Source organism: Chroicocephalus ridibundus, chromosome 8 (genome assembly GCF_963924245.1).
Source record: "Chroicocephalus ridibundus chromosome 8, bChrRid1.1, whole genome shotgun sequence".
Classification (NCBI taxonomy): domain Eukaryota; kingdom Metazoa; phylum Chordata; class Aves; order Charadriiformes; family Laridae; genus Chroicocephalus; species Chroicocephalus ridibundus.
This window is the reverse complement of record NC_086291.1, coordinates 22,532,426-22,550,401: the sequence shown is the minus strand read 5'-3', so window position 1 is coordinate 22,550,401 and position 17,976 is coordinate 22,532,426. Positions and strand designations below refer to the sequence as shown.

Sequence of the window (17,976 nt, the reverse complement as noted above, 5' to 3'; positions counted from 1 at the left end):
ATGGCCTGCAGGGGAATCTCTGCTCCAGTGCCTGGAGCACCTCCTCACCTCCTCACCCTTACTTCTTCACTCTGGTGTCTGCAGATTTTTTTCTCTCACATTCTCACAGCTCTCTTCCCACTGCTGTTGCACAGCAATTTTTTCGCCCTTCTTAAATGTTACGCCAGAGGTGCTACCACTGTCACTGATTGGCTTGGCTTTGGCCAGTGGCAGGTCCATCTTGGAGCCAGCTGGCATTGGCTCTATCGGACATAGGGGAAGCTTCTGGCATCTTCTCACAGAAGCCACCCCTGCAGCCCGCCCCTCCCCCAAAGATCTTGCCACGCAAACCCAATACAGCAGTGTTCCCTTTGTACAACTGCAGTTCACTCATACAGTTGACCCACATAATGTTTACAATACTGCTGGTGTTCTGCGTAGCCTAAACTAGCATTTAAATATGTGGTCTCACTACTTTTGTGCCTTTATTACTGCATCTAATATTTTGAACCATATACCAGCCTATATGTAAGCCTGTTTTGGAAAATGCACCATATATCAGCCTATATTTTGGAAAATATATCATATACCAGCCCAAATGTAAGCCTGTTTTGGAAAATGAAACTTGAAATGTCCCACTGAAATCCACAGGAAAATAGATCATGCAAGAATATAAGAATGGCTTATTAACAATACCATTTTATGAATATGTAAAGAAATTATGCATTATACAATTACTTAAGAATTTTAGAGGACAAGAGGACCAGAACCCATCCCTTGCTTTGAAGACTTTACCTTTACTGTACTCGTGTGGACCATGCCTATAGATAGGATCAGTGAAAATGTTACAAATTACGTTTGCTTGGCTAATAACAGCTATGTCAAATCATGTAATGCAAAAATATTCCTTCTCAACAATTTAAACTCAACATAGGCATAAAAATGTATTTCCCAACTGTTTGTGTTGTTGTAGTTGTTTTTTTCTTTATAATTATGATAGAGAGAAAAGCAGTGACACATAGTCATTCCTCAAAACCAGTAAATTATCCTCTCTTGAGCAGTGTGACTAGGCTTTTTCGATATGGTCCTGTGCTCAAGAGTTGTTTACATTTAGATTTTTTGTTTCCCATTTGGGCTTCTACTATTTATACTTCTGCTGCCTCTTTCACTGCAGTTTCTGGTAGTGATCCTGAAAGGTATTTGAAGTAGGATATGCTTAAAGTTACCTATTCTCTGTTGTCATTTTTTATGCAAGTTCTACAAGGATACACTGGTATTCAAAACACGGTACAGTTATTCCCAAATGTGAATTCTGTAGATTTTGACAGTCATCTTGACAATTTATTTCTTTCATTCAGTGCAACTGACGTAAAAAAAATAAAAATCAGCACCGCTATTCCTGTTAGATAAAAGAGTAATGGAGGAGCTGAAACTGTATGTATTTCAACAATAAAACTCTTATGTCCCTGCAATTCATATTGAAATCAGAATGCATTAAACAGGGAGGGAAAAAAAACCAACATAGTATAAAGGTTCTTGCTTTTGGATTATTTCAACATTATTAGAAAAGATCTGCTGTAGCACACTTTTAGGCTTTACTTCTTGATTTCTTAATACTTGGTACTTGAATTCTTAAAATTAATTATTGAATTCTTAATACCTTTAAGCTTCTATTCTTTAAATCAAGAACTTGCATTTGTGATTTCTTAACACCATGCAGTACACGTACATTCCCAAAAGGCACCAAAACAAGGTAGCTGGGAATGGAGTGGAATGGAATGGAATGGAATGGAATGGAATGGAATGGAATGGAATGGAATGGAATGGAATGGAATGGAATGGAAGCTAGCAGGGAGAGTCAAAAGGGATATCATCCCACCCCATCTGAAGAACCTGAACTGTTAGAAGAAAAGATGAATCAAAATCAAGAAAGCATAGACCAGAATAGTCTCCTCAATCTAAAGGTCGTGTCTTCATTTTCTGTTAAAGGAGGCCCTAAGGCTGAACTAACCTCTCAAGCAGATAGTTACTTCAGGTGCAATGAACCAGAACTCTTCTGAGCATGCACAAACCAGACAGCACAAGCATACCTGACATTTAGCGCACCCCCCTTTCCCACACAGGGTGCCCACACAGTTGCTGGGCCACTCCTACCATAGTTTCTCATAAACAAGCATCACTTAAGGCTGTGAGGCAAAAGCATGTTTAGTGATGGTTGTCCATATTCTGAAATACATATGTTTGAATTTAAATTCAGATGATACATGTTTTACTAATTCTTATAGGGTATGTATACATTCACCTCACATTTTGAGGTGAATGTCTCGATCATCCCCATTTACCACCATTAGGTTCAAATCATGGAGCTCTCCTTTCATGTGAAACTAAATTGGAAGAGAAATTGCAGGTGCGCTTCTAATACACGTCAGTTAATGGGAGTTCAGTGCCAAACTAGAATTATCATGAAGTATAGTCCAGAGATACACAGAGCATGGGTGTCAGGAGCACAGTACCAACTGCTTCTTCACTTTATAAATCCATTCCTGTTGGGGCCACGCTTCCTGCTAAGGTAAACATAGTCATAAAAAGAATCACTTAGGAAGCTCAGAAATTTTTGCATATTGTTTTTCTGATCTTTGAGAAATAGATGTAGTGGTAGCAGAAATTGTGGGCAGAGTGGAAAGAGAGTTTGAAGGGTAAGCATTTTTATAATATACTTTGAGGTCACTGTAGTGCAAGCAGGCCACATGAGGCACAAAAAGCACCAAGCTGACCTGAGAGCATTCCAGAAGTCCTCAGTGGGATTCTTTTACTATTTCATCTCTAATTACTAACTTGTTATCTTGAAAGTGTTTTTCAGTGCAAAAAGATGCATAGATGCCCTTAATACTGGGTTTCTGTGCATTTGCAAGGACCACAATTAAACCACAATACCTTGCTTTTTTTCACAGTAGCTCATAGCAGACAATGAGCATCAAATAGTCCTAAAATATTTTCCCATCTATTTTTAGCCAACAGAGGGTACATACAGAAGTATAATTATAATGGAGTCTTCATCTGCCATTTGTAATAGGAAGAGAATTCATGCCACTGGATGATTTTTCTCCAGTTCCCTGCCAATACCAATTGCTTCTAACTAGCATATATAGTCAATTATAAGCTTTATTTGGCTAGTGCATACATCTGCAGGCATACCAAACAAATGACTGCTCCAAATAACGTGCATGCCAATTATTGTGCTTAGAGTGATCTGGACAAAAGAAAGAGATGCATGAATGCACTCCGGAGCAAGGGTTTTTTCTGTTGTTTTGGGTTTTTTTGTTGTTGTTGTTGTGAGTTTTTTGTTTGGTTTTTTTTGTTGTGTTTGGTTTTTTGTGTGTGTTTTTTTTTTTAAACAGCTCTCTTTTATCTGCTGTCTTTGTCTTCTGTTTGTTTTCTTCCCTTCTCATACTACTGTGTGGAATGCTGAATGCTGATGAGAGAAAGCTCTTTGGAATGTCAATCGGTCATTTTTCATTAGCTCATTTAGGAATAGGCTGCCCAAATTGAACTCGGAACAAGCCAGCTGTAAGCTACTGAAGTGTTAGTACTGAGCTATCTAGAGCTATCTTCCTCTCTCTGATAACATTTTCCAGTCATGGGGATCTTCACTTGTTGAGCATTTTGTTAATCATCAGTAAAAAGCATTGCTACTACTATGTAATGTATATGATAGTTATGATTACATACCTCTTCACAGAAAGAGAGATAAGAACTAGGTTACTAATGAGTTTATAGTCTGTATAAGAGAAATACAAGACAAAGCATGACACTTCCATTCTGTAGGAAAGTTTTTCAAAACGCCCACAAATTAATAAAAAGATTCCAGGATGTGAGTACCACTGCAAGACCACAGGTTAACAAGGAGTTTAGTAATATATGGGGATTGTTTTATAGTGGGACGGAGCGACAAAAATAGATAATAAACATAGAAAGAGAAAACAGACTTAACAAGCTGCCTAAAATGCTTTTCTGAGTTGCAACTGTAATTTAATGTGTTCTGCTTTGATCAGAGGCCATTCTCACAGAGAAATGAGAGGATCCTTGAAAAGAAAAGCTGTACTTCTTGTTCATAACGCAAGTGCAAATATAAATGTGAAAAGCTGGCTGAATAAAGGGGCTACTAGAAATTATGGTCACTGTTAGTGTCTGCTGTCTGATACAAGAAAGATCTATCGGTTATTTGGATTTTTTTGCTCTCTATTCGTGCAGCCTACTGATGAGATGACCTAAAATTGTTTAGCTTATGAGAGCTGACAAGATCACAGACCATGGTAGTATGGCTGCAGGGTAGTGAATTTGTCTTGTTGAATTCACTGAAGTCTTAGGAAGTAAAATAGCAGAAATGGGACAGAAACTTAGGCATCCACCCAGACTTTAAAATAAAAATAAAAATAAATAAAAAAAAAACAAACAAAGAAAACCAACACCAGGAAGGATAAAGTCATCTGTGATTCCTGCACAAATACTTTTTTGAACACTCATTAAAAATTAGATCTTACTGAGATAACTTGCAAAACTATTTGGAGAAACCATTCAGCATTCTCTTCTGCCACAGTTATCTGGAGGGAAAAGCACCTCATTATGGATTTCGTACTAGTTATACTAATAGAGTCAGTCCAGGAAAAGTATGCCATGAATAAAAGCAAAAAATTGGACCCTCATAGGTGAAATCATCTTAAAATTCCAGTGCTCCAAGAGCCAGCAAATTTGATCTTGCTTAAACATGGGAAAAAAACTGGCTATTTAGAGCCTCAGGCTACAATACCCATTGCTTATCCATTCCATGATGTATCACCCCACTTCCAGTATATCAGTTGGAAAAGTGAAATTATCAATAACTTTAAAGTGTTACAAACTATCTTCTATGTGTCAAACTGAAAAGCTGGGGAAATATTACTCTACAGCAAACAAACCTTAAACAGCGCTCTTTGATGCAAAAATTATAAATTATTTAAAAGACAGAAAACAAAGATGCTGTAAAAATGTGAAAATATAGAAATTTAGAGGGAGAGGACAGCTCTCTCTGCTTCTGTTTCCAGTGAGTCCACAAATTTCACAGTTAACTCTGTTGCTCTTAGTGAAATAGTTTTTCCCATTAGATTTGTAAGCACAAGCCTAGCTCATGTGTAGAATATAATGGAACAGATACTCCATTGTCCTTGTTCCCATGCTGCCTGATCTACAGGACACAGGAGGGACATATGGCCTCTTGAATCCTCAGGAAGTATCAGGACTGGCAAAGCTGAATTTCCTGTCAGAGTTCTCAGCCAGTGATGGTGCAAAACGCACAAAGACACTCCACCATTCTTCATGCTCCACCTGTACCCAGGAGAGCATCATGCTTCTGTCTCTCTGTACATGCTGATGCTTGTGGAGAGACAGGAAGAAGCAAGTTGGATGGCAGTTAACCTCTGTAGACACACGAAGTTTTTCCCCTGTGCTATCATGAATCCATTTCACAAATTCAGAACAGTTGGTCAGAATCCGCCTGTGTGATGAAGGAGATATTACTAATTCAAGTGTAAATGTCTTTTGCCCCCTGTCATTTCTATGCTGTGATGTGCCTCCAAACAGGTCTCTGTTTCTTTGCTTATGAATTACAGAGAACTTGGTTATAGATCACTGTATGGGAATTAACCCAGCTTGCAAAAATCAGTGTTCCACATTATGGCTTTTGGCTAAATGATAAACAAATATGGATAGACCAACATTTAACATTTTGATTCTGAAATTCCATGTATTTGAGTAGAAGTTCTAATCTATACTGTTATCTGTTCCCTTGTATCCTTTTAGGAAGGGGGTTTAGTACCAGAACACATTGTTTCCTTTCCTTTACCCCTTTCACCACTATTTAAAAGTATATGTCATCTGTATGCTTAGAAAGTGCAATAAATAAGATGGGAAAAAATTACTCCACCTCCTTGTTTTTAGAGCACTGCAGATTTTTACATATCTAGTCATTCCCTCCATTTTGTCTAGTTAGCTCAATCCAGTGGAAACAATAAAAGCACAGGTCAAATTATAAAAGCTTGTGGAGTTTGGCTTTGTGGCAGATTGACGTATTTAAAAGAAAGGTTGTTTTTTTATGGAACAACCATCAGCCCTATACTGCTTCAAAAGAAAGAATTGACAGGGAAGGTAGCAACTAAATTTTCACTTATGGATATTTTGGTAGTTTCAGATAGAAAAAAACCCCACCTTTATTTAGACAATTAAAGGAATGCAGTAATGACAGTGATATGACTCATTTAACAGTGATGCTTATTGATATTAGATTAATTTCCCCCTGTCTTTTCCCCTTTAATTTGCAATATTAGATTTTTAACTTTTTCTGTGCTTATCTAAAGGTCCTTGTACATCCAAGCCACCTCTGTATAAGACATCAAATTAGTGATTAGACTTTAATAGATTTTTACACACACGAAGGGAAACACAGAAATATACTGATCAACACAGCAATGTACAGCACAAAATTTGACCAAAAATTTGGGCTGCGGTGTGGGTTACTTGTGTATTTTAATATGGTGAACGTTACAGAGGGAATAAAGTTTTTGAAAACTGGCTGAAGCTCATTCCTGTTATGATGAACAAATACAGGAAGGGGTATTTATGAAAAAAAAAGTTCAAATTAGTATTGAATACAAACTATTGAGTGTGTACTTCACGTTAGGTTTTTCAGCCTTTTCCTTTACTTATATGCATGCTGAATGGGTACCCTTCTCCCAGCTGGAATCTCACTGAGTAACCTGGGTCATGAAAACCACCAACAGTTATCAGGGCTATTATCAGAATTGCCATATAATTTTTTATTTCTTTCCAGGGCTCACCAGGGGAACGTGGAGCAGCAGGCACTGCTGGCCCAATTGGTCTGCCAGGTCGTCCTGGACCTCAGGGTCCTCCAGGCCCTGCAGGGGAGAAGGGTGCTCCCGTAAGTAATCACAGACTCACATAAAACTATCACAGCACAGACTTTTCATTCCAGAATGTTACTTTTTCCCACTCTAGTATTTGCCTATTAAACATATCCTCATAATACCTGACCTACTCCTTTTATATTTACAATTAAGTAAATAGTAAAACATTTCTTGTCATACCCTCTAACAACCAAGAAGGGCTAAACCTGTTATTATCACAGCAGGGAATGAATATAATAAAAAAGTTTGTCAATTCAGTCTTTCATTAGAACTTTGTACCCAGCATTAGTGTATGTGCATTAGGGTACAAGTGTATTTGACGTCCACTTCCATTATTACATAGTATAATTTTCTGATACATTCTCTTCCCTTTATAGTATCCTTTCTATTGTTTTTTGGTTTTTTTTTGTTTTTTTTTGTTTTTTTTTTTTAATTTTATATTGGTAATGTGATTACCTGTATTGAAATCTTCATTACTCTCCTGTGGTAATGTGTATCACTTTCTTTCCTTCAAAACCAGGGTGAAAAAGGTCCTCAGGGTCCAGCTGGACGTGATGGAGTACAGGGCCCTGTAGGACTTCCTGGTCCCGCTGGTCCTAGCGGATCTCCTGGAGAAGACGGTGACAAGGTGAATTATTATAATTGGTATTAGTGCATCTGTGAGAAGGTCAGTCAGTACAGTTCTCTGGTTGTAGCTTTCCTCACAATAAATACGATGACAAAGCAACTCTTATCCCTGCCTCCCCCATACTCCCTCCACCTGCTGCAAAAATAAACTAAAAAACCTTCTATAATCAGACGTCTGAGGGGGAGATGCCATGGGACATTGGGATTTGTGTTCAAGAACTAGTAGAATAACATTTATCCTGGCAAAGAAACAAAGATGAAAGTGTGGCAAAATAAATCAAGGCAGATGATATCAAAATTGATTTTTACCTATTTTAGAAACTTGGTTTGCTGAATGAGTAAGATAAAATGTTCTCAGTAATGTATAGTGATTTGGAACCACTGTTGATAGGTCGAGGGTGTCAAAATAGTATGTTCTCAGCAGAGCTATTCTCTTGACTTCTGGCAGAATTTAAGACACGGCACCTTTCAGGACCATCTTGAATGTTTGCTGATCCAGCACTATTTTGTTAGTTAGCATGGATAAAGGTAAAGATTCTGAGGTGTGTTTTTATGATGCATGAGTGTAATTTATCCCACAGAGAGTATTTTCTGTGATTTAATTCGCTTTTATTATTTTATAAGGAAAAGTGTTTTACTGACATGGTTTCCTGGTGATTTGAATAATTTTGAAGTTTTTAAATATTGTACACTTCAGTGAAAAGCAGCTCAGTCAGATACAGTTAGATGAGTCTGTAAATCAGGGTGCTTTCATCATAAGTTCATATTGAAGGCGACATGAGGAACACAGTTTGCTTTATTTAGAGCTCAGCTGTGCTATACTTCAAAGACAGGTCTTGTTGCCCTTTGCAGTATAGCAATCAATATCTGGATTAATATGACATACTATTGATCAATGCAGAATTGCCCCCATCAGGCCTTCACACTTGAAGCAGCAGCATAAAACACAGAATAATCATATCAAAGGGAACATTTAAAGATACTGTGATATTGACTTCAGCTAAGTGTGAAGGAGACCATTTTAAACAAGAGGTTTAACTTTTAACTTTCAATTACAGGGTGAAATTGGTGAACCGGGTCAGAAAGGTAGTAAAGGCGACAAGGGAGAAAACGTGAGTAGCAAAATCCTTTGTCCATTACAGTCTTCATAAATAAAAAGCATTCATGCATGAAGTATGCAGGTAGCCTTGCTGCATCGATGAACAGAAACAAAGACACACTTCAAAAATATTTCTTCAAAATAATGTTGAGTTTTAACACAATACTTGGAAGTTTGTACTTATAGAGCCATGCATATATTTAGTATTTCCCATATTTCTTGAGCTTATAGAATCATTAAAAAATAAACGGGTAAACTAAATTCCTAAGCACCCTTCCTATATCATTTTAATTCATCCATTCTGCATTTGAACTGGGAGAGACCAGGAATACACTTACTGTGTTTAAGTTACCTTCACTGACTGGATTGTGTGAACATACCCAGCTTTAGCTTCTTAGCCATAATAATAAATAATATGAAGAGTCAATAGAGAATTCTACTAATATAGTTCTAAAATTTTTAAAGAATATCTAATTCTTGGAGAGTATGCTTAGCTGTTTGCAACATTTCAGAACAGTGAAGACCTCCGATCAAATGGCTTATATGAGTTTTCAAATATTATCACTAGGCCTATTACTGAATCAGGCTTCTACTTGATTTCATCTGAAATGTTTTTGTCTTCAAAATTGTTTCTGAAGTTCAAGCACTTCCTCTTTTGATTAAGGCCAGAAATATAAAAATAAGCTTTTTCCACTTCAAAATTTGAAGCTAGAAAGGATAAAACTAGCACTTTTTTTGGTTGGTTTCTTTCCCAAAAATTCAGAAAAGGTTTGTTTTCACTTCTGTTCAATTTCAAGATAAACTGACATTTTATTTGAATAGTTTTCCTCAAGAAAAAATGGAGACGTAATTGTAGAAAGATTTTTTTATTATTATTATATTCCATCAATATTCACAGTTAGCAAAGTTCAGAACTCAACATAGGGGTATTGATAACTAAGCATATTTACTATCTTGAAAACACTGTGTGCTTATTATGATTAACAACTTATAGAGCATCATAAAATTAGATTGCTTCCAAAAATTGCACCAAATTTACAGCTTACACATAATCAGATGATGTTTCATAGGAGGATATATACAAATTCAAGCAAATCACAGTTTTATGATAATTTCGTAGAAAAAAATGTGGAGACAAAATGTGCAAAAAATTACAAGGGTTTTCTTTGTTTTTAAGGATAAGCTTGTCCTTTTCAGTTATTTATGTGAGAAAGATTTCTGCAGTTTCCAGTGCAGATAACACATATTTTTCACAATCCTATTTTAATAGATCAAATCACAAGTGTTATGCTTCAATAAACTAGTTGTAAAGCCCTGTTAACACAAAGATTGTAATATACATATGGATTAGAGAGCACTTGTATTATAAACCCCAGTTTTCCAAGAAACATACATGTAAACAAGTTGTAAACAAATTCTGCTTCAGACTAAAATTACTTCTGCATGATCAGAGCTGAATGCTTTGGTTGACTTTGTAAAATTAATTAATCAAAGTAAAACATTTTTAAAGTCACTTTTAAAACTATGGACTTGTTCCCAGTTAACGGAAAATCAGTCTTAATCTATTTGCTGCTGTGGTTGTAAACCAGCTGCAGGATACATCGAGATATATGCAGCTCCTCTTTGTCCACCTGAAGATGTCCATGACAGTACAGGCCCTGTGTACACAGCAAAACCTGGCATTTAAAGGAAAGGACAGAGGTAGCATATGAAGCAGGTCACGGTCCAGTTCCACTTCAGGCTTTGCATGTGATCACATGCATATCCTTCTGTTTTCCCCTTTGACATGCCTCTCTTCATTAGAGATGCTTCTGCATCAGAGAAATTCGGAAAAAACACATGCTACACTTTTCTATTTCAGACCATTTCAGCATAGCTAGTTATGCTGAGCATTAGACTGTAACCACAGTTCCCATAGTGAGTACTAATGTATTTGGGCGTGTTCCAGCAGACCTGCTTTACAAATCAAGTGTCTGCAGCATAATCATTTGAGAACTTATCCTGTACTCTCAAGTCTCAAGGTTTAAGACATTTGGGAATGTAATATGTTTTCCTTGAAAGACAGGATTCAGTGTCCAGGCCTGCTTAGTTGAAGTGAATGTTACCCCATTTGAAGTCATGTGTATTGAATCCTATTTGCCCTCAGTTGCAGTCATTTTACCCTGACAATTTCGGAATGTGTTTATTTCAAATCTGCTTTCCTTTCAACATGCTGACAGATGTACACAGGGGCAGGGAGGAAAGGCCTTGTTGGTCAGCTCTGAAAGATTCTGAAGAGGAAGTAAATACATAGTTCTGAAATCGGTGGACATAAAGAATAGATATTCACAATACCCAGACACCCAGAAAAGCCTTGGTGGGCATTTAGAGCCTAATCACAGCAAGGATCCTGGGCAAAGAAGAATTTATCCCTTTTTCCTGATTAAGAAGAGCTGGAAACATCTTGAATACCCAGTTGAAACTAACAACGATTTATGTTTGGGGTTTTAAATATACTGTGCCTAAGAAAATATACTATGTTGCCATATCCTTGCAGGTGCGGCACAATTTTATTGCTGACGTACATAGTCTCTTGAGCTTCAAAACCTCCACTGCCACCACAGCTGCCTTTATTAACCGAAGATTCTCCCTGATTATTCTGATCAGTCTCTCTCCATTTGCACTCCAGAGCCATGGGAAAAAAGAGTCTGGCCATGTGTCTAAATAACTTCTCATTTATCAATTGCAAAGTACCTTCTAACAATACTTTATATCGAAATTAGTATTTAAATGAGATTACAAACGTGTAAATCTCGTTCTGGGGCCTATAAAATGAAGGAGCAGACAGAAGCATCCTGCAGAGTGTAGAAGCAACCCATTCCAATATGATTTTTTATTTTAAAATTCATGCATGCTAATTCCCTTTCTCATGGTAACCCTCCCAGTCAACACAAGGATTCCTAGAGTCCTTTCATTTAGATATGTCACCACGGAGGATAAAAAGCTTTGCTTCACCTATTGCCATCAGGTATGTGACAAAAAGAAAATTATAAAAGAGAAGAAATACATAGTTTGACACTTCAAAATCCCTAGAAAATAAGATACTACTAAAATATACATAGAACCCAAAGAAAGAAATAGACTACAAGACTTGAGTAGTTCCTTTTCCTAATCTTCTTATAAAGGGCAGCATAATCTAATTTTAGCCCTAGGACAGTCTTTAAATCCGAGTATTATTCTGCACTAAATTAGAATTCCCAGCCTAGAAACTGCAGACAACTTCTCTGTCGTCTAAAAGCGCAAACCAGCTGTTGCCAGGTGTAAGGTTTTATGCTTTCCTAGCTTCTCTTTTCATCAGTCTAATCTCTCTAGCTGGTGCAAAGAACAGATTCAACCTAGCACATCATAAACTAGTATCTTCCATTCCCAATCCTCAGTGTTAGATATCATTACATTACATCTGTATAACTGACTTCTAAATTATGCACAATATAACTTAGGAAGTTATTATTCTGTAAGGAGAATTAAAAAAATAAGAATTTCCTCAGAGACATATTTTTTGCCATTCTGTTGAAAAGAGACTTACTATCAAAGAGAATGTGACTCCCAGTGCTCAAGAAGAACTTAGACTTTTTCATGTCTCCTGAAGGTCAAAATAACCTTTGTGCTGTTGCAAAAACCATTTTCAATTTCAGGAAAAACTAATCCAAATAATAAGCATTCCATTTAAAGATAGATTGTTAGATGATGCTTTAAAGGTTGACTTCTGAACAAATCTCATTGAAAGGTCTGGTATCTTGAATTGTGAAAAAAATATTTTTCATTTTGATTCATGTTTGCATAGGAATCTATTTTAAATATTCTGAAACATTACAAATATGCTTTCAATAAATGCCAGTATTAAGTCTATTATAGATGTGCAAATCTGAGTTTTGACAGATAAACAAACGATTGTTTGTACTGAATGGAAAAGACTTGTGAATAATGCTGCATTCTCTATGGAGAAACGTAGAAATGCTTAATAGACCTTGATCATGCGAACAGGGTTGTCTCTATATTTGCTTTTAATCTCTTTCCAGATGCCATAATCACTAACTTTTCCTTTTGGATGTTTGTTTGTTGCAGGGTCCTCCAGGTCCACCAGGTCTCCAGGGTCCTGTTGGTGCCCCTGGTATAGCTGTAAGTAGCTTATTCACATCAAACCCCAATCTTGCCATAACTCACCTGATACTTTGAAGTCCTTTGAACTGCATGCTCCTTAGTCAGGAATGTATTTCAAATGACTATTAACAGTTTTGTCATTGTCCCCTTACATGCAGTTGTTTATTGTAAACAAGGCTGCATAGGTGTTACTTTATTTCAGATTTACAGCAGGACAATAATTTGAAGGAATTGTTAAAAACGAAATAGTATAAACAGCAAGTGGGGCCCATGCTTTCAGTGAAATTGTTTGGTGGTTTGTATGACAGTCAGTGGTAAAATCAGCTCGGTACTAGATGCATTTAAAAGAGTATCTCTTTTTAAAATCCACCTGATTGATTTTTAATTTTATTTTTATTTAGAAAGCTTTGAATTCTTCTACCATCAAGATTAGTAGAAAGATATGCTGCACATATTTACTAGTATGTAGGTATTCAATAGCTAGAATGTTTATGCAGACGTGAAACAGAAGAGGTATTCAGGGAAAATTTTGGTGAGACATGCAGTATTATTTGACCAACACCAAACGAGGGCATATGCTGGTATTCAATTTGTATAACAGTTTAATTGAATTGAGGTGGTGTACATGCATTTGTAAAGACATCAGGAGTGATTCTGAGCCCTCTTGTAGTTGTTTTCCAGTGATTTCAGTGGAGCTTTCTTCTGCTATTATCCCACCTGTGATATTTTTGCTTTTCGCTGTTTCCTAATAGGGAGGTGATGGGGAGCCAGGCCCAAGAGGTCAGCAAGGGATGTTTGGGCAAAAAGGTGATGAAGGTCCTCGAGGCTTCCCTGGCCCTCCAGGCCCTATTGGCTTACAGGTAAATTCCTTTATTATTTTACCCTCCACATGCAAGAACCCTGATTTCTATGTCAGAAACTAAATGAGTATTGTCTTCTATTAAATAAATGATAGCATCAGTTAATAAGAACTGAAAGATCCCATATTCATAGAGTTCATGCGTAAGTATCAGCTTCAATGCTGAGGAGATGCTCTGAAACTGAACTCCTGGATACCATAGGCTTTAGAATTTAATTCAGTAACTCATTCATTTATAGAGTCCAACAATTTCTGTTTTAACAGGAGCACTTCTTTTTACTGAAGGTACACATTTTAAAGAAAAGTTTCAACCTGGAGGAGTATTTAACATGTCCTAGTCATTTACTGTATTTTCACAATAGGTTTTGGCAACATAGTTTGTTTCTGAGTGACACCATCACACACTACCTGTGTTCTGAAAGATTAGCAGAACTCCATGACGGTTATACACTGCTGCCATCATTGGCAGGTTCCTGGAGTTTCATGTTTCTTCCTCTTAAAATTTTTATTTTATAAGTCAAAAACCACAGAGCAAGCATACAGTAAAATGCAGGCATCCACAGAATTACAGCTGAAAAATCATGCTTTTTCAAAAATTTAATTTGCTTAAGTATAGCAAAATAATTTGCTTAAATATAGCACACCAGCATATTTTTATTTGCTATAAAATAGCAAAATTCATTTCCATGTAATTAACATTAGAGCGCAGAGCACTTTGATACTATTTCTAATCCATGCATTAAGCTGTAATATGAGTCATATATACTGTCTTTTAAAAAATGCAAAATTATAGCGATAGGGTTTGAATATATTAAACAGCATGTCTCCTTTCTATCCACCATGTGTGAACTGACCAACCTTAAGCCAAACTTTAACCTGTACTTATAATTTTTTTAAATTCTATTACATAATGCTATTCACAAAACTTACAATGAAGTTTATAAAATATTGTAAACCTCCATGGAAGATAAATGGTTCATAACTGCACCATATGTCTTGTGTAGATTCATATTGCCTTTGAATTTGAAAACTTCATTTTCAGAAATACTAACTCAGAGAAAAATGATTCCTAAATTTTATTATGAACTGTTAAGTTTTTTACTATTTTAAAGAGTGTGAAATAAAATTATCCTTGTTATTTTTCTCAGATCTAGGATACTGCTTGAAATGATTTTTTTCACTAAGTTCATCTTCACATTTTAAATTTAATGAGCCCTAAGCTACATAAATACAAAAATCAATTAGGTTGAGATGCAAATGCAATATTTCAAATGAGCATTTTTATTCATATGATTAAGATTTTAATTTGAATATGTTGGTCCGTGGACCAAGATCCCACATATGCTGATGGTACTGAAGTACCATTGAGAAATCAGGAGTTTCTTTTATTCAGTAATGCAATTCTCATGGTAATTATGAACTGTTGGGGAGTAACCACTTTGTCTGTCTTATATATATTATTCCGTGGTAACTGTATCACACTTACTCCAGTTGAATTCTACCGATATTACTTACATTGGACATTAAGTCTTAAGTATTTTTGTTGATGAAAGTGATTGTTGGTAATTTTGACTATTTATTACCTTAATTGTGAATTTCCTTGATATTTAATTTTGATAGTATTTTTAAAAATAAGGAAGTTTTTAGCAAAGGAGTTGAAAGTAAAGCAAATCTGAAAAACTCTGTGGGTCTATCTAGGTTATCATAAATTTATGGCAATTTTACTTAAAGTTTAAAATATTAAAAGGAACTGAAAGGACTCCAAAAATACCATGTCCAATAATGTATTACAAATGCAATACATTTGCTGTAATATAAAAAACTTATTTTCTTTTGTTTGTTTTAATGCAAATAGGTTTTGTTTTCTTGTTTCCCCCTCCCTCCCCCCAAGTTTCCAAGTTTCACATGTAAATCTGTTTTATATTGCTTAATATTGACTTACAACTCAGCATTCCAGGTACCCTGCTAATAGTTTTCTTTACTCTTCCATGTGTTTTAGGGTCTCCCTGGCCCACCAGGTGAAAAGGGTGAAAATGGTGATGTGGGCCCAATGGTAAGACTTGTTCCCCATTGTTCACTCTGGGGGCCATAAAGATTATCCATTCTTTTTCTGTAGCTCACAATTTGACAAGCTGCTCCTGAATTTAGTGCCAGAGTATGAAACATTTTGTATAACATAAACCCTCTCTGGGCTTTACTTTGCTTTCCCACATCTATATCCTCATCTTTAATATCAAGATTTATGTAAGTTAAGAAAATACTCTGAAGAGTAGGTAGCAGAGCAGATGCATTATATGTCTGAGACAGGACAGTGGTGAGCAGGTTCAGGGAAGAAAAAGAAAAAGGAGAGACCACTGCACTGGAGAGTTTGGAGCAGCTTTTCTGAAATTCAGGGCGTTGTACCTTAGCTTCAGGTAATTGCAAACCACAAGATGGTAAACGCTACCTGGCTATGTTTACTCTGTTTCTCTGGGTGACCTTGAGACCATTTTCCAACTGTTTATACTGTTGACAGAATGCCTTCTGGGCTGGTCCTGACTGAAATTCAAGCTATACAGTACATGTTTGCCTCCAACACCCTATGCCAAGCCTGGATGCTTTGTTATTGCCCATTTGTAGGCACCATGGTGCAGTAGTGTCACATGGCTGTTACCAGAGAGATAAGCTACTCCGGGGTCTTTGCAGAGGGGAAGGGGTATGTAGGTAACCTGCAAGGAAAATACAACAGAGGAAACCAATCCTCAGGAGTCCTAATCATCAGATCATTTCCAGCTCAGGTACTGTGAAACATAGCCTGGATCCCCTGTCACCTTGGGAACTCATGCAATGGGCAGCAATCTGGCCCCGCTGTTCCTGTAGCACTGAGGAGACGTGACGTCCTCTACAGATGGAGTATATTATTTTTTCATTGGCCAAAAAAGCCTCACTGGATTTATTCTTTATGATTGTAACTATATCAAATTGTCTCTTTGATACAGGGTCCACCTGGCCCTCCAGGTCCAAGAGGTCCACAGGGTCCTAATGGAGCTGATGTAAGAATTAACCTTTTTTTTTTTTTCCCTCAGTAATTCAGTAATAAGCACTATATTTGGGATAACTGTATTTGGGATAATTAACACCTTTTATCATTGTAGGGTCCTCAAGGCCCCCCAGGCTCAATCGGCTCTGTTGGAGGTGTTGGCGAAAAGGTAAGTGTTGATAATATCCTCCTAGAAAGAGAAAACATTGGGATATACACTTTGATTCTTCTTTGGAGCTATATAGATATATTACAGTTCCCAAATATCCTTCATTGACCTAGTAATTGTTAATAGTGATCAAGCTATAATCCAAATGGCTGACTTACCATGGTTGGTCTTTTCATTTCATGTTTTACATCACAAAAATACTTAACAATCAGAGGAAAGAGCTTTGGAGCAGAAGAGGCAGTTTTCATGTGAAGGATTAAAGTAAGGTTATGGTGATTTCCTCAACTACATAGTTGGATGCCTACAGTAACATAATTGCCTTCAAGTCTTTTTAATTTTATACTGGTGTATCTTAGAATATCATATAGCCCTCTATCTGGAACATTAAGAATATAAGCTATTATGTAATGTATCAGTGGTAAACACAACTGTGAGGTGAAGCAGACCTGAAGCATTAGTATGTGTCTGTTCCTCATGCAGATAGATACCGTTCCAGTACCGTACAACGCTAGCATGAGTTGTGCTAGTTGAAAACCTGACTTAAGACTGCTTAAGATGCTATATGACATTCATTCCTCAAAATTATTTGCATTGCTAGTTTCAGTTCTCTATTCAGAAAATTTCCTACCAGTATATGGGGTACGTTGTTTTTTTTAAAATTTCATATCCTTCCCAAAGAATGTCAGATAATATCTTCCTCTTTCTTAAAGGAAAAATACCGTATGCAATAGACATAATGGCTTTTTTGTGTGTGATTTACTTGAATCACCAGTGTCAACTATTACAAAATGCTGAGCAAACACAAAATTCAAAAGAGAGTCTCTTGAAATTCCTATTTATGTTTATTTTAACAAGTTAGATGACCTCATCTATATCCTGCGTATAAGCCTAAAAGCATTTTGCTGTAATGTTACAGATTTAATATGATTTTTTTCTTTAACTTTGGATTTTGAAAGATTTTGAAAGGTGCATAAGATAAAGGAAATAGAATAGAAATATACTCCAGGACCCTGTATAAATAACTTATTGAGAAATTATGTAGATTGCTCTTGAGTATTTAAATATTTGCCACAGAATATCATATGTATTCAATGAAACATTGATGTCAATGAATCCTAGAAATGACAT

General features: G+C 36.4%; 1 protein-coding gene across 4 annotated transcripts in view; it reads left to right on the top strand.

Moving 5' to 3' along the window:
• Positions 1-17,976, top strand: part of COL11A1 (collagen type XI alpha 1 chain) — a 159,762-nt gene that overhangs the window by 109,478 nt on the left and 32,308 nt on the right. For all 4 annotated transcript variants that reach the window (XM_063344364.1, XM_063344362.1, XM_063344363.1 and 1 more), the window contains 8 exons: positions 6,842-6,949; positions 7,456-7,563; positions 8,621-8,674; positions 12,766-12,819; positions 13,554-13,661; positions 15,660-15,713; positions 16,639-16,692; positions 16,795-16,848. In XM_063344364.1, the coding sequence (XP_063200434.1) occupies positions 6,842-6,949; positions 7,456-7,563; positions 8,621-8,674; positions 12,766-12,819; positions 13,554-13,661; positions 15,660-15,713; positions 16,639-16,692; positions 16,795-16,848 (594 nt within the window). The remainder of the gene's footprint in view (positions 1-6,841; positions 6,950-7,455; positions 7,564-8,620; positions 8,675-12,765; positions 12,820-13,553; positions 13,662-15,659; positions 15,714-16,638; positions 16,693-16,794; positions 16,849-17,976) is intronic.